The following is a 26,506-nucleotide window of genomic DNA, read 5'->3' on the forward strand; positions in this document are numbered from 1 at the left end:
GTCTAAATTCCCCAATCAACACTAATGGCTTGGCAAAAAAAACCCCCTATCCACTCAGTAAATACTTGCTGAATGAATGAACTCAACTGAGACGTGGAACACGCCCACCATTCTTTGTTTTGTGGTCACTCCATTCTTGCCGGCTCACCTTCTGGATCTGGGCCGCCAATGCTGCGCCGTTGCTGAAGCTGTGTTCTGCTGCTTCCGGCTCTGAGAGGCTGGTTCGAGAACCAGCACTGCTGGTTAATACCGGGGTGGGCAGTGTGCCTGAGGGCTCATACTGCTGGCTGGAGGGCCACTTCCCCTTTAACACCACGTGGCAGATATTATCTAGGCGGTTAATTATCACGCGGTCCTAGAAAAAAGGATAAAGCTCTGATGAATAAGGATCGAGTTACCTAAATTCACAAAATCCTTTGAGATCAAGGGTTAAGCTTTTCACCAGAAGGAGTCGATAAGAAAAGAGCACACTCAAACATACTCACTTTATAAGCCTTAAAATAAAAATCATAGTCTGGACAATACAAATTAAAGCCATGGTACTATAAATAAGAGGACAATTTGACACCTTCATCTTACAGTCGAATTAGTTAAGTGCATGTATCTTTAATGTTCAAATGCTACATAACTAACATCTTTTAAAGGTATTAAACATTTCTGAGTTTCTTGTTCAGAACTATTTCTAAAAGGGTTAAAAAAAGCAATTCAAAGCTGGGAATGGTTTGGGGGCGGGGTGGGAAACGCAAGCTCTGGGGTACCTTTGGCCACTCAGAGAAGGAATAGAGAGTTTTCTCCTGTAGCAGCTGAGCAATAGTGGGAGCTCGAGCCTCCTGTAGCTCATCCCCAATGTCTCCTGTGATGCCCGATGTTGAGCTCTTGCTCTCCTCTTCAGAGTACTTCCCTGGATAATCTGGGAAGAGGTTAAAAAATTAATCAGGCACTTAACTATAGTAGTGAGATACTAGTGATCTGAGAGATTAGGATATCCTCTTTTCCTTTTGCTTTTTAAATTAGCTCATTCTGTGCTATTTTAAATGGAATATTAATTATGATATCTTCTATTTCCAGGAGAACCGTATCAGTTAAGCCATAAAAGCAAATCCTGCTCTGGGGCTCCCAAGGCAAGTCTTCTAGTGAGCATTTGCATCCATATCCCAACACAAGAAAAGAGAAAGGAAATTTTTCTTGTGTATCCAAGAGTGAAAGAGATGACTAACCACAAAGAGGCTTCTCACTTAGTGTAGTGGTCAAGGGAAAGCTGAACATTCTAACACTTTGAGATCTTTGAAGGGACAGTCTATGAAATGTAACACGGCAAGACGGTGATTAATATGAGAAAGGATGAAGTCATGAAGCTTACAACAAAGGTAAGACAGACCTGATTCATGTAAAAAAAGATGCCAAGAAACTCAGAACATTTCAATTACTTCACTCATGGAAAGAAATGGACATGTAACTTATTCTTTCAAGCTTCAGTAATGGTGAAAGTTTATCATCAACGTGTCAACGTGAATGGATCTTCAAAGATCCACTTACAGGAAATGAACAGACAATGGAAAAACACCTAAGGCAGGAAAAGTTGTTGACTTCTTTCTTGGTTAAATGACAAGGAGCATCCGTCCTTTGAAATGTGGCTATTTCACTTCTCAATGTGCAACAAGTCTCCTAGGGAGCTGCAGCGACCTGACCATGAAAAACAGGGCCTTGCTAGGCCTGGTAGACTCAGGATAAGCCAGACAGATACGGCCCAGGTCCTCAAGATTCTTACAGCCCTATGAGGGAAGACAGCCAGGAAAGAGGTGACAATAAAGGAGCAACTAAAATTATCAGCTGTGATAAGTACTATCAAGGGAAAGAAACAAGATGCCATGATAGGGAACAAGAGGGAAGAACCTACTCAAGTAGGTTGTTAGAGAGTCTCTCGGAGGAGGGAGCTCCCATGAAGATGAGGAGGCAACAGGGAAGGGTATTGTGGACATGCTGAGGAACGAAGTGAGGGCCAGGAGGAAAGCACAAAGATGAGGCTAGAGGGGTGGAAATCATCTAGAACATGCTGAGTCCTCTAGGCCAGAATAGAAAATTTAGATTTTATTCTAGATTCAATGGGGGACCACCACTGAAAGGTTTTAAGCAGAGGAGTTGAATTTAAGTTTTTTTTTTTTTAAAGCAAAATCATGTGAGACAGAAAACCTGGAAAAAGCCAGGAGACCTGGGGGCTGGCCCTGACAGGTGTACCAATTAATTACTGCTCCTTCAGGACTGTAGATTTCTAGTCTCGAAAGCAGGGCTAATCCTCTCTGGCCTACCTGTCCCACACCTCATATGTGTGGAGGATCCCTTCCAGGGTCTGCAAAAGCACTTTTAAAAGCATCAGTGAAAGGGACTCCCACCCACGCGTGCACATGATGCTCACCAAAGCTTATTAAGGTCACTGCTCCCTCTACTCTGACTTAGCAAGGCTGACGCTTCCATCAAAGGACACCAGTTCAGGAACATAATTTCTCCTCTAAACCATACTTATCTTTACCTTGTACTCACTTGACTGCCCGGGTTTCCAAGGACTGATAATTTGGTTATTTTTACCCGCAACAGGGTTCAAAAAGCAATGTGGGTTTTATAATTCAACACATGGCAGCAATGCTTCGTGGCCTGCCATGAGGAGGATCAGGCATAGTTGTAGACTGGCTCCTTCTGGGTTGGCTGGGGTTACGACTCTATCAAGCTACTTTCAATTTGGCTTCTCGGTTTTTATCTTAGCTAGTATGTAAACTTTAATTTGGGTTCAGACTCTTCCCAAGAGTTCTGAATAACTAAAACCAAGAAGAGGAGTTTAAAAATAAAAAGCTAGATAACCTGAGGCTGGGTGCAGTGGCTCACGTCTGTAATCCCAGCACTTTGGGAGGCTGAGGCAAGTGGATTGCTTGAAGCCAGAAGTTCAAGACCAGCCTGGCCAACATGGTGAAACTGTACTAAAAATACAAAAATCAGTCGGACGTGGTGGCACACACCTGTAATCCCAGCTTGGGATGTTGAACCCAGGAGGCACAGGTTGCAGTGAGCTGAGATTGCGCCACTGCACTCCAGCCTGGGTGACAGAGCAAGACTCTGTCTCAGAAAAAAAAAAAAAAAAAGGCTAGATAACTTGAGGGACTTAGCTTAGCTCCCCTCTTTCCCTCTTTAACATAAAATCAGTGCTCCAGAAAGGGACAATGTGTCTGTCTACACCCCTCAGCACCACAGTGGACCAGGCATGAAAGGAGTTGTTTTTGGTTTTTTGTTCACCCTAATAGGCCTTCTTGGATCTGAAAAAAATTAAAACTACAGCTAACAATCATTTTGTTGCTGTTGTTCCTCAGGATCCCTGATCACTGTATGTCTATTCTTGCAAAGCCCATAGAATCTCAGGGTCACCTAGATTCTTAACATTTTGAAATTCCTTCTAGCTTAAACCCTTATATAAGATTTCCCTGGCCGGGCGCGGTGGCTCACGCCTGTAATCCCAGCACTTTGGGAGGCCGAGGCGGGTGGATCACGAGGTCAGGAGATCGAGACCATCCTGGCTAACACGGTGAAACCCCGTCTCTACTAAAAATACAAAAAATTAGCCGGGCGTGGTAGCGGGCGCCTGTAGTCCCAGCTACTCGGGAGGCTGAGGCAGGAAAATGGCGTGAACCCGGGAGGCGGAGCTTGCAGTGAGCCGAGATCGCGCCACTGCACTCCAGCCTGGGCGACAGAGCAAGACTCCGTCTCAAAAAAAAAAAAAAAAAAAAAAAAAAAGATTTCCCTATAGGATCAGATCTATTTTCTTCATTGTTGTAAACTTTGTATTTCTGTTGAGTTACTGAAAGGAATCTAAACCAAATGCACTGACCTTAAGCCACACAGTTTTGACAATGACATGAATAAATGGCTTTTTTGCTCACCTTAACAAAGATCAAATTTATTTGTATTTTTGTTCAGTTCCTGAAAAATTAACTGCCCCTATATTAAAGTGCAAGTTCCTAACATCCCAAGGCTGTTCTACTTGAGCCAGTTGGAAGCACCTTATCTAGGGGAAGAACAAACTATTTCCCCTTAACACCATACATAGCATCTATTGAATGAAAACACACAAGCCCCTGCCCAAATTATATGAGTGAGGCAGCCAAACTGCTATGATTGTCTATGATCTTCAATTTTCTACAACATGACCACAGTTACTAAGCTACTCGAATTTTCAGTCCAAGGCCTATGACCTTTGGGGAGGGTAGGCAGGTCTGTTTCAGAAGCTGTAAAAATATGAAGCACTCTCTCCCCTAAAACCCAACCCCCCGTCATGTGTGAACTAGTTTATCCAAAATGCCACAAGATCCTACATACTGTACCTTGACTATGGCAGTTTCCGTCTCTATCATAATCATCTTTATTCTCAAAATCCATGTCTTCTGATTTGAGCTCACTTCCTTCAAGAGGATATGTGGGGAAAACGTTTTGCCCCTCTGCACTTTCTTTCCAAGGTTCTTTTAAAAGCTCATGCTTCACTTTAAACGGCTGTGATGGAATAGCAGTGGGTTCACCCTCCATGGCGATAGTATTGGTTTTACTTTTGAACAGATCTGGGATATAAGCCTTGGGTTTCTCGATTTCAAATTCATCATTCTCGAGGCCATGCATCCACCTCTCCATGTGTTTGCAGTGGCACTGACAGGCTGCTGGAGCGGGGAAAGCCCTCTGTAGCCCAGGAGTCTGGTTTGCCACCTCTAAGCTTCCTTTCTTGGTTTCATCTTGGAAGCCTTGGTTCTTTTCCCTTGAGATGTTAGTAGTGGGCTCCGTGAGATGCAATACCTCTGGCCTTTCCCCCATGCCTACTACCATGGCTAAGTTTTCCTCCTCGTTTTCCTCCTCTTCTTCCTCCTCATCACTGTGGTTCTGACTCAAAATCAATTTACTTTCTAAGCTTTTGTTTTCCAATAAATCAATTAATTGCTGATCTGATGACAGGTTTCTTTTGGAGTCACAGACACTAAGACTGCACATATCTACAAACCCACTTTCATTTCCTGGATTCAAGGAAGGGGAAGCTAAACACTTGGCTTCCAGCTGGCCGATGCTTTCAGGTCTCTGTCCTGCCTCACTGCAGCAGAGCTCCCCTTCCTTTGAAATAGACATCAACAAATGTTTTCCATTTTTGATGTTTGCTTGAGCTACTCCTCCTGCTTCTAAGCTACCCATAAAAGTAGGGCCAGAAGCTATTTCTGCCTCAGGGCCACCAGACTGGCAGTTCCCATCTTTGCTTATTGAGATGGTAATAACATCTTTTCTAGATTCAGTATTGGTACTTGGGCTCTCCTGAAAAGAGCTTGGTTCTTGGCTGAGCACCTTCTTACCATACATCATGCTCTCTAAGGACTCAGGCAGCAGACTTTCATCATGGTTGATGGAAATGACATCCTGAACTTTAGAAATAAAGTTTTCACATGTCACATCAGGCAGGCTGAGATGATCATCTCTGCTTTCTACTTTCACTAGATTTTCAGGTTCATTTTCAAGGGACTCTGACGTCCTACTCATTTGAGAATATGTAAGAGATTCATATAACTTGGAGTTGGTCTGGTAAAGGCAACAGAGATTTCCTGGTGCCTGGGTGCCAGATCTTTTATGCTGGGCATAGTTTCTATAGGCATCCAGGAAGGACAGCTGGGGGTCGTTCATGATGTAACAGTCAGTGCGGTTCAGCCCATGTTTGGCAGTGCCGATGAGCAGGTCTCGATCATGCTTCCCACACTCCCACCAGACTGGGAGGTAGAGGCTGGGCCTGCACAGCTGGAGGCGTTCATGCAGCTGAGGGCACTTGAGCACTTGCTCTCGGACTTTCCGTAACAGTTCAATGCGGTACAGAGTTCTTGCAGCACGTTCCTCAGTGATGGGTTCAACGTAGATGGTGGTATCTGGGGGACCTGGAGAGAAAGGGAAATAAAGCCTATCACTGAAGGTGACCTCAGACACTCCCCGCCCACCTGAGCCCCTGCATCTTTGGTCTTGGAGTTTAGCTCCCTGGCTCCTCAGCATGGCAGTTTCAGGTGTGTGAGCCCTTGCCAAAATAGGAAACTGAAAAAGAATGGAAGGCTTTTATGAAACAAGGACAGACCCAAAGGGTGTGAAAGAAGAGCATAAAAATTCCAGTTCTGAAAACAGTATTAGTTTCCTTTAAATAAGCATGTACTAGGCCAGGCATAGTATAGTAGTAGTTCACACCTGTAATCCCAGCACTTTGAGAGGCAGAGGCTAGGAGGATCACTTGAGGCCAGGAGTTCAAGACCAGCCCGGGCAACAAAGTGAGACCCCACCCCCCATGTCTACAAAAAATAAAAAAAATTATCTGGGCATGGTAGCATGTACCTATAGTCTGGCTGCTTGGAAGGCTGAGACAAGAGGATCTGGGAACCCAGGAGTTTGAGGTTACAGTGAGCTGTGATCATGTCACTGTACTCTACACTAGGTACTTTATACACATCTCTTAGTTCTCATGAAAATCCTACCATACCATCATCATGCCTGTCCTATTTCAAGGATAAGGAAATTGGCTCAGATAAACCACCTTGCTCCACGTGACAGAACCAGGATTTAAATCCAGGTTTTGTCAGTGTGACTCCAAGGTCCACCATCTTTCCAATATATTCAGCTCCCTGGCTTGGATGACAACACTTTAGCCCTGCCATATAGGAGGCAAAGGCTGGTATGTCTTGTGCATGCTGCCATCAGCCCTGAACCCACACTGAGTAGGCTCAATGTTTGCTTTAGCTTTCCTAAAATATTGTCCCATGATCCAGAGGAACTCCATCTACAGATACGAGGCTAAAGGGAGGCCTGAAGGAAGCTGTTGCAAGTGCCAACCATGAAGACATTTTTCAAAAGGGTTCTCTATTGCATCAGGGGATATTTAAATGACAGCCACTTACTTTCTATAGTTACAAGTCGACATGTGAGGAAATACTTAAAGTTATTAAGACTTAATCTAAGGAAGGTGCAAAGTTCAGAGTAGGATAAATCTGAACATGACTTAAAAAAAACCATGACTTTAAAAAAACCCTTATACTTTGGAGAAAGTGGTTGGCAGTCTTCCAATATTTCTGTGATGTTTTAAGCTGAATTTCAACTTTCACTGAAGTTACATCATTTTGGGAGAGAGATTTTACTTTATGAGGTGGACCCAATTAGAAGTTCATGAATTTCTAAAAGCCACTCATCTTTACCTAAATTCCTCATGTAGACTCTAGTTTTTATAGGTATACCTAAAGTAATTCTGCAATTTGAAAATCAGAATGTTCTTTCCTTGTATCATCTGACAATATACTGATAGTTTTCTCACCGCCATCTTTCCATGTGGGTAGACGACAGACATTCCGGCACATGGCCACAAAACTATAAAAATACTGTTCCAGGCTCTCATCCGACTTCTTGTCCAAACGGGAAATGATGCGGAACTGTGTCCAGTCAAAGGTTTTCTTTTCTTGATCGTAAACAACACCAAAGGAAGACACTGTTCTATAGAAGTCTGCTTGTTCTCTCCTAGTCCACCTTGAGATTTAATCAGAAAGGAAGAGTGAGCTCTTTCTTCTTTTTTTAAAGCCAATAACTGCTTATTGAGAGCCTACTATGAGAGCCCATGAAGTCAAGAAAGGAGGCAGAGCTGGTTTGTCTCTTTTATTATTTTTACTTAAGTTAAACTGGGCTGAAGGGCTTATAATGACAACAGCCTATTATCCTACTCCCAAAGAGGTAATCACTTCCAAATCTTTCAGCTCTTTCTTCTGGTATTTACCTCCCTATTTCTAAACCAGGTATACACTTGCTATCTCTTGATTCATCAATTTTAGGAATCACCTAGTTAACTTCTGCCTGTAGATGATGAAGATTTTAAAAATACTATATATGCTTAAATATCTAGCCTTGTTTTTTTTACCCGTATGGCAATATAGAAGCAGAGAATCCTGAAGGGATGTTCCAGACCATTAAATTCAACCTCCTTATCTTACTGGTGTCCCGAAGGGAAGTGACTACTTCAGTGACACAACCCCTGCCTCCCCATCTCATATTGCTTTTCTTTGTGGTTTTATGTAGGTAGGTTGTCCATGACAATTATCTTCTCTGGGACACAAAGGTCCTCTAGTCTTTATATCCTATACGAGTAAGTCAATGACTTAAGGGAGGTGGATAATTATATACCACCATAGCCTTTATGAGGGGCTCCTGGGCAGGGTGCTCTCCAATCCAGAGGGAGTCTAGCTAGGCATGGGGGTAACAGGGTGAGGGGTTAGAGAAAGAGTGAGAAGCAGGGAAGAAGTGGCTCTGGTTCTTCTCTTTAGAGATGTGCAAGAAGGAAGAAATATATTCCTTGAACTATCGAATTTCATAAGTCAGGAGTACAGAGAAGTAATTAAATTTGTTATGCAGTTTTCTTTTAATTCATGGGGTGTTTCATCAGAAAGAGAGATATGACTCAAGGAATTGCAGCTTTGTTGATACCTTCTGGTGGCATCATTTCTAGCCTGTGCTGGCCTTCTGTAAGCCTTTTAGGGCTTAATTCTCAGATGGGCAGGTCACTGCTGGTAATTTATTCCTTCCTTCTGGGCTTGTATTTTACGGTATTTATTGCCCTGGAAGGCTTGATAAGGATTTAGCTATAATAAGACAGCTTCAATGCACACTGTTCCCTTTGTTACTAAAATAATTAGGGGGTCTGAAATGGTCTGACACATTCCATTGTGGTGTTTCTAAACCACATCCCCAGAGACTGGGGTTTAACTTAGGAAGAGTGTCAAGTTAGAAAATCATAAAAATCTGGAAACTGTAAAGACAGGGTGTTCCTAGACCTCATCAGACTCCCATCACCATGATACCATCACAACTGAAGGCTGAATGTAATGAATTCTGGAGACAACCTAACTTCACATGAGAACAGAAATATACTCGCCCTCCAAGCTACCGGCTTTACCTTTTGAAAACTTTACCCAGTGGGTGGCTGAGCATGCCCCTTTGGCCACTGGCTTTTACCTCTTTTGGGCTTCCTTGTTGATGAGGTCCATTTCTGAGGTTCTCCTGAACATCTCTTCCTGAACCCAATATCCTTGGTTACCTGGTCCCAGAATTTCAGGCCGGCACAGTTCCTTGCGGTTGCAGCGCTGGTAAACAGTGACCAGACGTCTGAGACGAGCTGTGAGGGCGGAGGAAACTGGCCAGGGCGATTTGTCTGGGTCGGAGCCATCCTGGGCTTCAAACATCAGTGAGGATATTAGTATTTACAAACAGAACTAAAACAGGAGTGACTGTCTTTTGGTTTTGTTTAAATAAAAACAAAGCTGACTCAATAATTTACTCAAAGTAGTTACTGTTTTAATAATTGGCCCAGGAGCAAGGCATGACTGCAAGGGCTGCAATTTTGCCTTAGATACAGCTTATGTTGTGGTCAATTAATTCTGTTATCTCTCAAACACAGAAGTGTCTTTTTGTGGTGGCAGAAGTTATGTGAGGACTTTGCTCTAAAGCACAGGAATGAGCAGATCCTTTGTTGCCTGCACCTTCCAATTACCAAAGCTCCTGTCACGTCTGAATTCAGAAAATTCAAAAACCAAACCAAACTAAACCAACCCCCACAACCTTTCTTTAAAAAAAAAAACAAAAAAACAAAAAAACCCCGATGTCATCACAATTCCTTTTTACCTCTCAGACCTTATTCTAACTTAAGATATTAACATTTACTTCACTTTCAAATTTTAATGCCAGGTAGAGGAAGCCAGAGCCATGCTGAAGCTCCATGTGTGACTCTAGGGGAGTTTGATGATGGTCAACTTACTTGGCTTTTTAAAAGAGCCTCCTTAAAAAACTACATATTAATTACATATAAACTCCACGATAACTAACAAACTAAGACCTTACTTTCCTATGCCTTCAGAAGGACATAGTCTCACCTGCCCGGCTGTCATCCTTCTTTTCGCTAAAAACGCCATCACCTCCATCACTGGAACTCTCCTAGGGATAAATAAAGCCATCCCATCAGCAAAACTGCAGCTTAGAAGAAACCAGCTCAGAAAGTCTTGAAACGGAAAGAGTAAGCATCACGCATAAGAGCTGTCCCCTGCCCATGAACAACTCAGACCAAGATAGGACCTGATAAAGCTTACTTCTGTACAATCTTAAAAGAGCCAGAAAGCAGTTTATTTAAAATAAGTTTTTTTTTTTTCTTTTCCTGGAACCATGTGGAATGCTTCTGCCTGTAGAGAATCGGCCTGAGCAATGATGAACTGGCACACTCTCTCTGGCAATTACATTTTACAAGTACTATTTTAGTTGTGAATTTAAATATTTGCCTTACCATTGTCACTTGCAATTTAATACTGTCATTTCATTTCACAAAGGTTGTGCCTGCATTTCTGTTCTTTTGCTGTGAAAAAGTGTCATGCTCGTGTTCATTATGGTTAGCTTACTTCACAGCAACAGACACTATTTTCATAAAACACTACTGCTCCAGACATGAAACCTGATGGCGCAAAACCCCAGGAATTTAAAATTAAAATCATGACTTGAGCTCTAAGTGAATCTGGAGTAATATCACAAGCACTGAGCTTGCCCAAGTCGGTGTATGTGTCAAACCAGCTTTAATGAATTCCTTCGCAAATCCTTCTTGGTCTCAGGAATGGAACTTTAAAAACTCCTTATATGTAATTCAGGTGGGAATCTGAGGGGTAACAGAAGTGACTGTGCTATTTTTCAACTGGACTCTAATTTCAACACTAAAACTTTCTATATTCTGACTAGCATCTTTTGACCTGAATGACAGTACAGAACAACCTCAGGATTCAAGACTTTGCTATTTTAGAGCACAGGGTCAGAAAGAAGGGTCAGCAAACTGCGGCCTGCAGACTTTCTGTGTGGCCCTCAAGCTAAGAATGGTTCTTACGTTTTTAAAGGGTGAAAAGAAGGGAGGAAGAATATGCAACAGAAGCCATATATGGCCTTCTAGCCCAGGGTATTTACTATCTGGTCCTTTACTTGCTACTTCCTGGAATACACAACATGGTAGACCAGTAATCTAGTATGGTAAGAAAGGAGACACCCATGACTGCCAACAGTGAAAATTCAAAATGCTCTTTTGGGCCCCTGATACGACGCAAAGAACAGGAGCCCATTTTCTGAATGAATTTCTCTCTTACGCAGAACAGCGATAACAGCTAATATTACGGAGAACTATGTGTTAAGCATTGCACAAAACCTTTTACGTGGCTCATCTCACTTAGTTATCAGCACTGTCTCATGAGATAGAAACCATTACTATGCTCATTTTACAGATGCAGAAAACAAGCCCTAGAAATGTTCAGTAACTTGCCCAAGGTCACACAGCTGGCAAGTGGCAGAGCTGGGATTCAAATACAGGTAATCTGATTTGAGAGCCAACACTTTCAACTAACAAGCTGTCTAAAAAAGGACAAGAGAGTCTTAGATGAAAATTTGTCTTGGAGAGTGAAAACATATTTATAACAGAAGTGGGGAACACTAGCTAATCTCCTTTGCCTGGGCCAGAATTGTCTCCTGTTATCTAATGTTAATGAAGAGTGAAAACCCAGGGCTGATCTACTGTACCATTTTGAAGTGGCAGTTAAATATACCATTTTATCTTATACTACTATTTAGGCAGTTAAAAAAACAACCTACTATGCCTTATATAATTTCCTGCCAGAGAGAACCTTTTAAATATCCCCACAGTATCTGTGAAGATCCTTTGAATGCTGAAATGTATAAGTGTAGTACTTCCAGCTGAGAAATGCTCTACAGTCTACACAACACAGGTGGCAGGCCCCAGAGCTACCATGTTCCTTCTTGCCATGTAGTGGTGGCTGACATGGGCATCATCATACCCCAAGTCCATGACAACAGGCTCCCAGCTTGGTGTGAGGCAGGCATACAGCAAATGCTAGCTTCCCTTCCAGTCCACCTAGTAGTTTCTGTTGGTACAGTTAGTAAACATGAATAGTTTTAGGCAAAACTTTCAAGTAAGGAAAGCTTTGAGCATTCATAGTGTTTTTCTGTTCCTGTCCTCTCTTGAAGGTACTTCCTCTCTCTAGAAATGACAGAATGAAGAAGACCTAGTTTGTTAGTAGCTCAAGTGAAAAAGATGTCAGACTTTTAGTTAATAATCCGTTTAATGTGAGTGTGTGTGAGGTGCTGTAGCAGTGACAGTCCTGAGCATGCAGAGGCCCTGCATCTGAACTATGTAGTCTAATGTGTGCTACCTCAATTTCTGCTTACATGATTAACTTGAAAGAAATGTTCATCTTCAAAGAGGTATGAATCATCTCACAGAGAAGGGCCCCAGAGTGCTGACAAGAATGTCAACAACAAAGCAAACTGATTGGTTACAATGTGCAATTTCTCCATCTTGAGGACACACGTGGTTTGGAGTCCCATGATCCACTGCTCTCTGGTCTCGGGCAAGTTGTTTTGATCTCTCTCAAGCTCATTTCTTCTTTTGCAAAATGGAGAATGGCATAAACTTCAGGTGGAAAGCAGATATACCTCAAATGCCATTAACACAATATTCAAGGATTTTATTATGGAAAGACTGCAGAATGTAGAAAAAGAAGAGGGCAGGGGAGATACCACTCTTGTGTCCCCTGGCTGTATGGCTTTTTTGCAGCTGATTAAAACTGAGCTCCCTCATCTCTACAATGGGCATAAGAATAATGCCTAACAGATGGGGAAATATGCTTTGTAAGTGTGAAAGTATATACAAATACTAGTATTTGAGTTCACAGAACCCTCAAACTCCCAACTCACAAGAAGAGGGTGCTTGTTCAGTTCCTAATTAAACTTTTGGTACAATGGAATTTGGCCATTTTAGGCATTAAATTTTCCTGCAAGTTCTTGGCCATGACTTCATCCTTTTATGTACTGACCTCATGGTTTAGAGAGCACCTGAGATGTCACAGCCACCTGAGGTAGGAACTGTGGCACAGCACGGACATGCCTGCTTTTGACAGCATAACTACAATGATGAAAATTGTGCTGTTACTTATTGCTATTTCTGTTAAAAGATGTGTTACTCTCCCCACATACTGGCTGTGATAGAGAAAGATTTTGTTTACAATTCCAGGCTCCAGACCATTCCAACCCAAATATACTTTCAGACTAACTGCTTTAGAAGGTTTCTGTAGGTTCACTGAATCTGGCTGCACGTGACATCTGTAATGATTTGCCAATCAAAAGTGCTACTGGTATTAAAACAGAGGGTGGGGGAAGCTGTAACTTAGATCATTTCAAATCTCCCTTCAAATTCTAACATTCTATGACTCTCTGAACGCCACATTTTAAGAGGACAACAACCACAGTGTGCTCTGGAAGGCGCGGGAATAGCAAAGGGTCTGGATATGATATGATATGGAAAAATATAGAGGAACTAGAGGTATTTCACCTGAAAAGAAATTTAAAGAAATTAAGGTCATGAGCTGGTCTCAGCAATTTAAAATTCTATCAGAGAGGGGAAAAACAACAGTTTTGTTCTTTGTAGTACCATAAAGAAAGCTAGATGGAACCCATGGAACCAGCTGGGAGGCAGATTTCTGGTGTGGTAAAAAGAAGTATCATCCAACAATAAAATAGACTTCTTTGGAAGGTGGCATGTTCCTCTTGTTTTCCCCATGAACTCCCCGCTGACAGCCCCGCTAAAGAGGGAACGCCACACTGAGACCACTCAGGCATGTGCCAGGGCTCCTTGCAATGCTAAGACTCTACCAATCTACTAAACGGTTGCCTTTCTATGCCTAGGTCTGTTGAATTCAGGGGAACTGCTCTAATGAACAGGCTCTTTTTATACAATGCTTTGGGCTTCTTTAACTCTGCCTGAGGACAGAGCTGGGAGAAAGAAACACCCAAACAGTGTCTTCAGTGCAGGAGGTAGGGAGCAAGAGTGATGCAGGGTGGGCAGCAGGCCTGGCTCAGATGCCGGCCATCCCTCTATGTGTGTGTGGTTTTAGCATGCAGACTAGAAGTAAAGGTGAATCCGTTTATAATCTGTCCACCTCAGAATCTGGGGAAATCCACTCCCCATTTCAACTGCTTTTAATGATATTCTATACCCCAGGTTTTAAGGATATGAAGAGCAAATCATAAATGTGTTAATTTTGTAAATGAATACAAAAGTAATTCCAGAGTTTAACTCTAATAAATAAGAGCGCTTAAGTTATTTTTATTGATTCTGCCATGGCCCTCCAGTGTCCTCCTAATTGATTAGCTAAGCATGTCCAGTTTAATGTCAGTGGCTTTCAGGGGCTGGCCTCTTCATATGAGCTACTGCTGGGAGGAAGGGGCATAAACCCACACCTGAATTACTCTCTATTGTCTGGACTACGAAAAGAATACTTGACTACAACAAAGAATACCAGAATATCTAGAGAATTACAAGTCTTAGCTCTGTCATCTAGTGGTTGTGAGAATTTGGTCAAGTCCTTTAACTTTCAGGGAGGGCCTAAAGTTTCCTCAGCCCTCAAATGAAGACAGGGTGAGGTGAGGATCAACTTAAATAAATGGAGTAACTGGTTTGAAAAGAGTCAAGTTCCATATGAGAATAAGGTATTATGTTCATTTCTCTGGTACTTGAGTTGTTTCTACAGGGAAAACGCATCCCAAATTCCAGACAAAAGCAATAATATAAACTAAGGACTGGAACAGCAGAACGTGAATTTTTTTTTTTTTTTTTTTTTTTTTTTTTTTTTGAGATGAAGTCTAGCTCTGTCACCCAGGCTGGAGTGTGGTGGCTCAATCTTGGCTCACTGCAACCTCTGCCTCAGCCTCCTGAGTAGCTGGGAGTACAGGCGCATGCCACCACACCTGGCTAATTTTTTATATTTTTAGTAGAGAGAGGGTTTCACCATGTTGACCAGGCTGGTCTCGAACTTCTGACCTCGTGATCCACCCGCCTCAGCCTCCCAAAGGCTGGGATTACAGGCATGAGCCACTGCGCCTGGCCCAGAACATGGATTTGAATTGTCAAGATGAGAACCTAACTTCCTTCATGTTACCGGGGTCTGAGGCTTCATGCTGATTTGCTTCAATCCACTGCTTCTCAAACCTTGAGGACACAGGGAAATGCATCTTTGAAAAATTATTATTATCTATTTTAAGAAAGGGATGAAGCCATTGTTACTGTTACAGGGGTCAGAGCTCATGGAGGCCAAAGTAAATAAATACCATACATTCTGCAAGCTAGAATCAACAGAAGAGAATGGAAAATAATGGATAATTTTTGGGTAGTGATCAGAAGAAGAGGGAGGACCCTCGCAGGAGTCACTTGGGGACAATGCTACAGTAACTTCCGGGATCCAGAATCCATAACATTCTCTCTATTACTCAATGCTAGAGAAAATTTGGTCATATGGTGCTGGGGCCCAGGAAGGGTTTCAGTCTGCTTATGCAAAATCTCAGAAACTCATTTTAAAAATGCAATACAGACTGCCGCTTCTGGGATGCATTTCCCTATTCTTTAAGTACAATTAAACCCTCTGGATAGTAAATATGAAACAAGCATAAGAAAACTCTGAAAGGTGAAAAAAAGAAAGGACAAACTAGAGACCTCAGGACCCAAGGAATGACATGATGAAAAAAGATGCTTTTTTTTTTTGCTTCATATATCCTAGATTTGGAGGTAAAGAAGTGGGCTACCCGGAAATGGCAGAGGCAGACAAAAAAGGCCCTCAAAAAAAACCTTCCGGGCGCGGTGGCTCACGCCTGTAATCCCAGCACTTTTGGAGGCCGAGGCGGGTGGATCACCTGAGGTCAGGAGTTCGAGACCAGCCTGGCCAACATGGTGAAACTCTGTCTCTACTAAAAATACAAAATATTAGCTGGGCATGGTGGCACATGCCTGTAGTCCCAGCTACTTGGGAGGCTGAGGCAGGAGAATCACTTGAAGCTGGGAGGTGGAGATTGCAGGGAGCCAAGATCATGCCATTGCACTCCAACCTGGGCAGCAAGAGTAAAACTCCGTCTCAAAAAAAAAAAAAAAAAAAAAAAGAAGCGAGGCGGCTTCCTGCTCTCTCTAGTTAAGGACTAGGAAGAGGTAGGTTAGCAGGTTAGGGACACAGAAAATATTAAGACAATAACTGCTATACCCCAGCCCAACAATGCAGAAGAAACTGTCTCAACTCTACCCATGGCAACAACGGCTGAGTGGGAGCTCAGACTTCTACTTTTTCCAGGTGGTAATAGGGTACCCCATTCCCTTGCTGGGCTGGTATCAGAAAAAGCTAAGCAGGAAGTCAGGACTTTCAACCCTGACAAGTAGTAATGAGGTTCCCCACCCCTACCCATGGTGGAGCTAAACTTCCATTCCCGCTCAAAGTAATGAGAAACATCCCCTTTAGGGGTTAATGGGAGCAGACTGGGAACATGAATTTTTGCTTCCACCTCACAGAAACAAGGTGCCCCCTCCATCTCTGTTCCCCTGCCAAGAAAGGTGCTGAAAGAGAACGTTTAAATAAGATCCAGAGTCTCACAATACAATGTCCAAAATGTCCAGGTTCCAATAAAAAATCACATACCAAGAACCAAGAAGACCTCAAACTGAATGAAAAAAAGACAAAAGTGGCCAATGCTGAGAGGAAAGATCTTAGAATGATCTGACATAAGAATTTAACAGTCATCAGTGAGCCATTCTGAACATGGCCCACTGTTCAGAATGAAACAGTGAAATGAAATGAAACAGAAAGTTTCAGCAAAGAAACAAAGATCCAAATAATATTTGGATTCAAAGGGAAATTTTAGGTTTGAAAAGTACAATAAACTGGAACAAAAACCAAAACCAAAAATGAAAACCCAAAACCCTCAGGAGAAGACTCAACAGCAGAATGGTGGAGGAAAATAATCAGTGACCTCAAAGACAGAAAAATGGAAAGTACCCAATGTGAATAACAGAAAAAAAAAAAAAAAAAAAAGGACAGAGCCTTAGAGACCCACAGGTCTACAACACAAGATCTAATTTTCATTTTATTGGTTTCCCAGAAGGCGAGGAGAAAGAGGACAGGGCAGAAGAAATACTTGAAGAAATCATGGCTGAGAATGCTTCACATTTAGCAAAAGACAGAAATCAGATTTAAGAAGATGAGTGAATTCCAAATAGGGTAAACTCACAGAAATCCGTAAGCACATAAAATCATAAACTTCTGAAAACTAAAGACAAAGAAAAAGTCTTGAAAGCATCAAGAGAGAAAAGACACATTACCAATAGGGGAAAAACTGCCCGAATGACAGATTTCTCATCAGAAACTATGGAGGCCAGAAGCAAGCGGCAGTACATTAAGAGTTGAAAGAAAAGAATTATCAACCCAGAATCCTCCATTTGGTGAAAATATCCTTTGGGAACAAAGGGGATATTAAGACATTCTCAGATGAAGAAAAACTAAGAGAACCGTCTGACAGTTCTCTAGACAACCTTAAAAGAAGAGCTAAAGAGATTTCTCTAAAAAGAAAGAAAACAATAAAAGAAGGAACCTTGGAACACCAGGAAGAAAAAGAACACAGTAAAAAAAAATATGGGTAAATATAGCATATTTTCCTTCTCCTCTTGAGTTTTCTAAGTGATGTTTGACAGTTGAGGCAAAAATTTTAACATTACCTGATAAGAAATGGTTAAGACAACTATATTATAAGTGGAAGAGGGTAAAGGAACAAAAATGGAAGTAAGGTTTCCACACTTCACTTAAGCTGATAAAATGATAGCATTAGTAGACTGTGATACATTACATATAAATATATGAAACACCTAGAAGCATTAAAAAGCTACAAAAATAAAGATAAATCAGAATAAAATCATACAAAATACTCATGTAAACCAGAGGAAGGCAGGAAAAATAAAAAATCAGGGAAAACAAAGAGAAGACAATAAAATGACAGGCTTAAGCTTTAATATATCAATAATTACATTAAGTGTAAATGGTCTGAATAATATCAACTAGAAGACAGAGACCGTCACAGCGTATTAAAGATTATGATCTACCTGTATGCTATCTATAGGAAACTCACTTCAAATACAATAAAGGCAGGTTAAAAGTAAAAGAATAAAAAGGTTATATTTATGCAAACATTAATCAAGGGAAAGTAGCCATATTAATTTATCAGATAAAGTACCCTTCAGAGCAAAGAAAATTACCAGAGTCAAGAGAAAGACATTATATAATGATAACAGGGTCAATCTGCCAAGAACATGTAATTCTCTCTATACATTTGTTTGAGACAGAATCTCGCTCTGCTGCCCAGGCTGGAGTGCAGTGGCGTGATCATGGCTCGCTGCAACCTCTGCCTCCCGGGTTCAAGTGGTTCTCATGCCTCAGCCTCCTGAGTAGCTGGGATTACAGGCATGCACCACCACGCCTGGCTAATTTTGTATTTTTCGTAGAGATGGGGTTTCACCATGTTGGTCAGGCTGGTCTCAAACCCCTGGCCTCCAGCGATCTGCCTTCTTTGGCCTCCCAAAGTGCTGGGACTACAGGCATGAGTCACCGCGCCTGGCAAGAACATATAATTCTAAATGTGTATGCACCAACCAGAGCTGCAAAATATATGAAGCAAAAACTGATAGAGCTGAAAGGAGAAATAAATAAATCCACAATTATAGTTGGAGGCTTCAATATTCTTCTCTCAACAACTGATGAAACGACTAGACAGATAATCAGCAAGGATACAGAAAAACTCAACAACATCATTGACCAACAGGACCTAGTCAACATTTACGAAATACTGCATCCAATAAAACCAAAAGCATGTTCTTTCCAAGTGCCCATGGAACATATACCAAGATATACCATACACTGGGCCATAAAACAAACTTAACAAATTTAAAACAACTGAAATCATATAGAATGTGTTCTCTGATTATAACAGAATCAAACTAGAGATCAATAACAGCAAGGTAATGGGGAAATCTCCAAACACTTGGACACTAAATAATAAACACCTAAATAATTCATGGAAAGTCTCAAGGGAAATTTAAAAAAAATACATTAAACTGAATGAAAGTGAAAATACAACACAAAATTAATGAAACATAACTAAAGCAATGCCGAGGGAAATTTACAGCACTAAATGCATATATTAGACAAACAGAAAAGTTTCAAATCAATAACATAGAAACTCCCACCTCAAAAACCTAGAAAAGGGCTGGGCACAATGGCTCATGCCTGTAATTCCAGCTCTTTGGGAGGCCGGGGAGGGAGGATTGCTTGAACCCAGGAGTTCAATACTAGCCTGGGCAACAGCAAGACCCTGTCTCTACAAAAAACAGAAAAACAGAAAAAATTAGCTAGGTGTGGTGGTATGCACCTGTGGTCCCTACTACTTGGGAGGCTGAGCTGGGAGCATCACTTGAGCCTGGGAGGTTGAGGCTTTAGTGAGCTATGATTGCATCACCACACTCCAGTCTAGGTGAAAGAGTGAGACCCTGAGTCAAAAAAAAAAAAAAAAAAAAAAGTAAATGCAGAGGTATATACAGTAAGATTCAGTACTGTAAAAACTCAATGAAGATGTCAATTCTCCCCAAAGAGATATAAAGGTTTAAAGCAATGCCTATCAAAATCCCAGCAACAGTTTCTGTGGATAAGATTATTCTAACAATTATATGGAAAGGCAAAGGAACAAGAAAAGCAAAAACAATTTTGAAAAACAAGAAAAAAGTGGGAGGTATCTATCTATCAAATTTTAAAACTTACGGTATTGCTACGGCACTCAGGATTATGTGCTACTGGCAGAGGAAAAGACAAATAGATATATGGAAAAGAGCAGAGAACTCAGAAATAGAACCCACAAATATGCCAAACTGATTTTTAATTTTTTTAAATTTTTAAATTTTTTGTAGAGACAAGGTCTCACCATGTTGCCCAGGCTAGTCTTGAACTCCTGGGCTCAAGGGATCCTCCCTAAAAAGAGACACAGGGTGGGAGAAAATACTTGCAAACTACGTATCTGACAAAAGACTAGTATCTAGAATATATACAGAACTCTAGAAAATCAACACTAAAACAATGAAATTAGAATATAGGCAAGAGACATAAACATTTCACTGAAAAGGATATACAGATGGCAATTAAACACATAAAAGATCTTCAACATCATTTAGCCATCAGGGAAATGCAAATTAAAATCACAACAAGGTATTGCTACACACCTACCAGAATGGCTCAAGAAAATAATAGTGACCACACCAAATGTTGGTGTGGATGGAGAATACAGAGAAAGCAGATCTCTCATGCATTGCTAATGGGAATGTAAAATGGTACAGCCACTCTGGAAAACAATTTGGCAATTTCTTAAAAAACACAACATGTAACTATCATATGACCCAGCAATTACACTCCTGGGCATTTATTCCAGAGAAATGAAAATGTATGTTCACACAAAAATCTATATGCAAATATTTACAGAGGACTTAATAGTCAAAAACTGGAAACAACCCATATGCCCTTCAGTGGATGAATGGTTGAACAAACTCTGGTTCTTCCATACCACTGAATACTACTCAGCAGTGAAAAGGAATGAACTGTTGATACAGACAACCACCTAGATGAATCCCAGGGAATTTTCCTGCATGAAAAAGCCAATCCCCAAAGTTTACATACTGTATGATTCCATTTACAGAACATTCTTAAAATGACGAAATCATAAAAAATAGAGAACAGATGAGTGGTTGCCAAGAATTTAAAGAGGGGTGAAGGCAGAAGGAAGAGGATGTGGTTATAAGACAGCAACAGGATGAATCTTTGTGGTCATGAGAATGTCCTGTATCTTGACTCTATCCATATCAGTATCCTGGTTGTGATATTGTACTACAATACTGCAAGACGCCACTACGAGGGGAAACTGGATAAAAGGTATATGCGATTTCTGTATTATATTTTGTGACTGCTTCTGAAATATACAGTTATCTCAAAATAAAAAGTTTAATTAGAATAAAAATGCAATTGCAGTCTGTATATTTTAAGTTTTTATAATAAAATGTTGGGGAAAATGCAATGTAACTGTAGTAATGCAATCAAGTTCCCCCAGATCACTACCAAGATAGGGATTTCTTTCTTAATATGAAAGACGGTGTAAATGACCAATACTGCACATTTGACTCACCGTTTGTTTCTGGAGGCCATCTACTTTGTCCTCAGCATTGTCTTCTTTATCTGTGTTGCCTCTAAATAAAAGTAAAAAAAGGCATCACATACTACCTAGGTCCCCCTTATCCACAGTTTCAGTTACCCTGGTCAACCACAGTCCAAAAATACTAAGATATTTTGGGGGAGAGACAGGGCGAGAGAGAGAGATCACATTCACATAACTTTTATTACGGTATATTGTTATAATTGTTCTATTATTATTGTTGTTAATCCCTTACTGTCCCTAATTTATAAATTAAACTTTATCATAGGTATGTTTATATAGGAGAAAATACAGTTTATACAGGGTTTGGTACTATCTGAAATTTCAGGTATCCTCCATGAATAAAGTGGAACTTCCGAGTCAGCCGTCTGTACCCATGGAGGATTGCTTCTCAGATCCTCAGGGATACCAATATCGGCAGATGATCAAGTCCCTTGGTTGGCCCTCTGGATCTGAGAGTTCTGCATCCACAGACAAGGAGGGCTGACAATAGATCCCTTCTTCTGAAGGCATTCTAAGCCTTAGTATTTCCCTCCCTTGTGGGAGAATTCAAGAGACACTGAGAATGAGAGAAACTATCACCAAACAGTTATCACTTCTACAGGCAAGGACCTTTATTCAACTGAGACTGCAGCATGAGGCTCCAGCCTCACGTCTACTCAGGCAAGTTCAAAAAAAGGTAATTCCTGCCCATCAAGAGTCATCTGAACATGTGACTCTGATAAAAGAACACACTCTAGAAACTGAAGGCTGTGCACATCAAATGAGGCCTAATGTTGCAACTCCCTGGTCACAGTAGGATGAATCTTCCCACAGAATCACATTTGGCAAAAGTCACTCCTTGGCTTGGAAGGGAGCTCTGCTGCCACTGGTTAACAAGGACATTTTCCCCTTGTTACCATCAGACCCTTGATGCTAGCTCAGCTGCCTAATGTCTTCTCTTTTGTGAGCTTAACTACTGCTGATGCCTACCTGTTTTTCATGATTCTTTTAAAAACTGACTTTGAGGGTGGGTGCAGTGGCTCACACCTGTAATCCCAGCCCTTAGGGAGGCTGAGGTGGGCGGATCACCTGAGGTCAGGAGTTCGAGACCAGCCTGGCCAACATGGTGAAACCCCGTCTCTACTAAAAATACAAAAACTAGCCAGGCGTGGTGGTGGGTGCCTGTAATCCCAGCTACTTGGGAGGCTGAGGCAGGAGAATTGCTTGAAACTGGGAGGTGGAGGCTGCAACGAGCCGAGATCATTCCACTGCACTCCAGCCCGGGTGAAAGAGTGAGACTCCATCACAAACAAACAAAAAACCCCCAAAAAACTGCCTTTGAAATATTTGCGTCCCAAATATTCTCGTCCTTGATGCTCAAGTCCTAGAGGCAAGATAAGCTCCTGGCTTTACCGCTTAATCGTAGAAAGAAAAGCCACCCCACAAAAAATAGCCTTTATGCCACATTCAGGCACCCATCCAGAGAGTGTTTTACCTGAATCAGTGAATGAACATGAGAATCACCAGTCATATGGGCCTTTGTTAACATCTCCCAGAATGCATCTCTGTTATCTGTCCTCAAGAAACATGCTGGGGCAGCTGAAGTGTTCATCAGGGGTTAAGGACAGATGGAAAATGCACTGCACACTTTTCTTGGCCTGACCAAATAGTTAGGGGCTCCTGGCAGTGCCACACTCTCAGGTCTGGCCACAGTCCTGGGCAATGCAAAGCAGTATCTGCTACTTTTGGGGAGAAACTAAGAGATAAATGCTATGTTTTGGCCGGGTGTGGTGGCTCACGCCTGTAATCCCAGTACTTTGGGAGGCTGAGGTGGGTGGATCACAAGGTCAGGAGTTCAAAACCAGCCTGGCCAACATGGTGAAACCCCATCTCTACTAAAAACACAAAAATCAGCTGGGCATGGTGGCACGTGCCTGTAGTTCCAGCTACTCAGGAGGCTGAGGCAGAAGAATTGCTTGAACCTGGGAGGCGGAGGTTGCAGTGAGCCAAGATTGCGCCACTGCACTCCTGCCTGGGTGACAAAGCAAGACTCTATCTCGGGAAAAAAAAAAAGCTATGTTTTCAAAAACATATATATAATTTGAAGAACTACAATTTTTAGCTGTTTAGTTTTCCTATGTATTTATGTCAAGAGTAAATAAAAATCAGTCAAAGGAGAGGCCTTCCATCTACTTTTTTGCACACAGTCCATGGACAAGCTGAAATGTCATGGCCGTCAAGGAGCGGCCCCTAAATCCATCTTGCTCATGGACTATGCAATCCTTAGACAATACTGGATCTGAGGAACTGTAGTTCAAAGTCAGGAAGGCTGTACTTGTTTCTGTTCTTAGCTATTCTGCCAGGCATGGGAGGTCTGAATTCTCCCACAGGAATCCTCTGACCAGACAAGGGATGGACATGGTTAGAAAGCTGGGCAGGCTTTTAGAAAGGTGGGCAGCCTGGGGAACTCATGAGGAACAGGAACCGGTATTTGGTTCAAAGGGCTTGGAAGTCAAAGAGCAGGTCTGAGGTAGAGTAGGGTGTAACCAAAGTAGCAATTATGGAAAACAGCGGCAGTGTGGCAAGGTGTAGGGAGATGCCAGACGCTGAGGAAGAGATACAAAGAGTGCTGGGTTTATGAGGAAGGGGTCACAAATCAGTGGCATGGCATGTCACATCAGGGCTGGCCTACGTGGCTTCTCACCTTTCAGGAATGTCTGAGGTCCCATCCGTAACACCCTGTTCTGCAGAAAGGGACTTCTCATCGGGCATCCCAACTTTCTCCAGGAAGCAAAGTGCTGGGTCTGCTCGCATGGCATTGTACCTTTCATAACCTGATCAAGAGTGGTGAGAAATGCCAGAAGTCATGTTAGAACTCACAATATTTGCTTTGGGCACTAGTCTTTTTGTTTTCCTTATTTAGTAAAGAACAAAACAAACACAAAAAAATAATTATTTAAGATTAATGAGATCCTATAAGACTATCAGGGAAAAATCCTGGTGCTAAAGCGGACACCTTTGAGTAGTGTTTGACCAACAAACAATGGCTTACGGAAATACTCAGTGTCCATGAAAAGACAATTGTATAGATACACAATTCTGTTTGCTGCTTCCCGTCAGCTGGTTTTGCAACTTCTTCCCCCATCCTCAACTCTGGATACCTTGTTATATCCTTTATGGGCCTTGTTTTCTTACAGCTCATTTTTATCCCATGTGTTAGAAAGGGAAGGTGAACATGATGGATGGCAGGACTGAAATATAAAGAGAACTACGATGATTGTTTATTGCATTCAGACAGACCTGTGGCCTCTGTATCACAAACTCAGTACAAATCTTAATCCACACTGGCCAGGGCTTTGGAATTACTCCTCATCACACCCCAAAGTTAACAACAGACAGTGTTTTGACCCAGAAGAGGGGCCTCAAAAAGGAAGCAAAACAATTTTAAAAACCCTGATTTTGTTTGATAAAGTCCATGTGTGAGGATTCATTTTATTGAACCTAATGTACTCTTAGAATGAGACAGCATTTGGCCACATAAAAGGCAGAGTCCCCATCAGAGGAGATGGAAGAGCTGAGTGTAAAAGAACCAGCCTGGCTCTTAGGAACAAACCTGATTTAACTGTGTTTGGTATTTCATTTCTATTTTGGTTTTTGTTCTCGTATCACTGTTGATGCAGTTGTATCCTTCAAGCTGTAGGTAGCACCTGGTTCTTTTCCCTGAGGAGCTGTGGGTAGCTGATCTTTTAATCCACAGTGGCTCTCCTGCCATCTCCATGACAGGTGCTGCCCACATGAGGTACCTGGCACGAGAAGCTCTGCAGTGCCTTATGTTCTTTACTCACTTTTTCCTTATGGCAATGACTTGATTGCTCTAAGTCTCTCATGAGGTCGTGAGCTTCCTAGGAGCAGAACCTGTATCTGTTTTTGCTCATCATTATATAGTCAGTATCTAGCAAAGGGCCTGACACTGTACAGACTCAACAAACAACTGACCAGATGAGTCGGTTTTGCCTAGATTCTTTTCTCTTCCAATCACTGTTGTAGGAAGAAGAACCACTCTCACCCTTTCCCCACGTTCCTGCCCCACCTCACATCAAACAGAAAATTCCCCAATACTCCTGCTTTTAAGGAGGTTCCAGTCAGTTTCTCCACCTGCTTCTCATGAAGAGAGGGGTAATTTAAATGACAGGTGAGATGGTGAAATCCTTCCCTTACTGTCCCCTTACTACTGAGGGAGGCCAACTGTCCAGGAGTATACCACCTTCACACTCTGTGCTCAGGCATGGAGCAAGCTGCGACCCTCCCTGACCTGGGCAAGCTTCTATTCTGTAGACTTTCTCTTGTCATGTGTGGATCTGAAGCCTAGAGACAGATTCAGTATTTTTATTTCTCAATTAGCTGTGAAGCTGGAGGTGAGGATGAATGACTCTTTCAGTCCCCTAGAAAACCCTATCAACTGTCCTGAAGAGAAGCCAGTAGGAGCTGCAACAGCAATACAAAGACAAAGAGCAACGTGACAGACCCATGAGGGGGTGTCGGCTGCCTGCCTCTTTTCACTTTTAGTCTATAAGCTGCTCTCTAAGAATATCAACAGAAATACTAAAGTCTGTATGTCAAGGAAAATTTCACGCATCCAGGCTACCTTGGAGGGGCAGCAGTCGCTCAACTCAACTGAGCTGTCAAGAGCATAATTTAGAATAGGTTTGCCACAGAAATCTTTCTGCTGCAGGCTAAAGCTCCAACCAAAAACTAAGCCAATGCTAATGGGGTCAGCTTGGAGATCGATCTATGGCTATATTCAACTCATTTAACAGGGTTACAGCAGGCTATGTCTGGAGTGGACTAAAAGATCCACAAGCCCAGGCATGGTGGCTCACGCCTGTAATACCAGCACTTTAGGAGGCTGAGGCAAGAGGATTGTTTTGAGTCCAGGAGTTCGAGACCAGCCTGGTCTGGGCAACACATGAGATCCCCTCTCTACAAAAAATTAAAAAGAAAAAAAATTAGCCAGGCATGGTGGTGTGCACCTGTAGCCCCAGCTACTTGGGAGGCTGAGGTGGACAGATCACCTGAACCTGGGAGTTCAAGGCTACAGTGAGCTGTGATCACACCACTGTACTCCAGCCTGAGTGACAGAGTGAGACCCTGTCTCTTAAAAAAAATTCACAAAACCTCAGTCAACGAACAGTCATGTGTTTCTTAACAAAGAAAATGGTTGCAGCTCTACAGCTCATACTTAACCAAGGCATGCAGGTGAAGTGGAGCGGGCTTCCTGACACAATATCCCTGAAAAGTGAACACTAGACAGACTGGCTTTCTGAAAATGGCTAAGTATCACATCTCCAGAGCTGCTGAG

General features: G+C 42.0%; 1 protein-coding gene across 9 annotated transcripts in view; it reads right to left on the bottom strand.

Annotated features, from left to right (window-relative positions):
• The window catches only part of CHD6 (chromodomain helicase DNA binding protein 6), a 210,132-nt gene that overhangs the window by 13,953 nt on the left and 169,673 nt on the right, over positions 1 to 26,506 (bottom strand). For all 9 annotated transcript variants that reach the window (XM_054674526.2, XM_054674524.2, XM_016937925.4 and 6 more), the window contains 8 exons: positions 23,852 to 23,981; positions 21,139 to 21,199; positions 9,948 to 10,008; positions 9,034 to 9,250; positions 7,349 to 7,557; positions 4,365 to 5,936; positions 759 to 910; positions 149 to 355 (listed from right to left, as the gene is read on the bottom strand). In XM_054674526.2, the coding sequence (XP_054530501.1) occupies positions 149 to 355; positions 759 to 910; positions 4,365 to 5,936; positions 7,349 to 7,557; positions 9,034 to 9,250; positions 9,948 to 10,008; positions 21,139 to 21,199; positions 23,852 to 23,981 (2,609 nt within the window). The remainder of the gene's footprint in view (positions 1 to 148; positions 356 to 758; positions 911 to 4,364; positions 5,937 to 7,348; positions 7,558 to 9,033; positions 9,251 to 9,947; positions 10,009 to 21,138; positions 21,200 to 23,851; positions 23,982 to 26,506) is intronic.

The sequence above is a fragment of the Pan troglodytes genome, chromosome 21 (assembly GCF_028858775.2).
Source record: "Pan troglodytes isolate AG18354 chromosome 21, NHGRI_mPanTro3-v2.0_pri, whole genome shotgun sequence".
Classification (NCBI taxonomy): Eukaryota; Metazoa; Chordata; class Mammalia; order Primates; family Hominidae; genus Pan; species Pan troglodytes.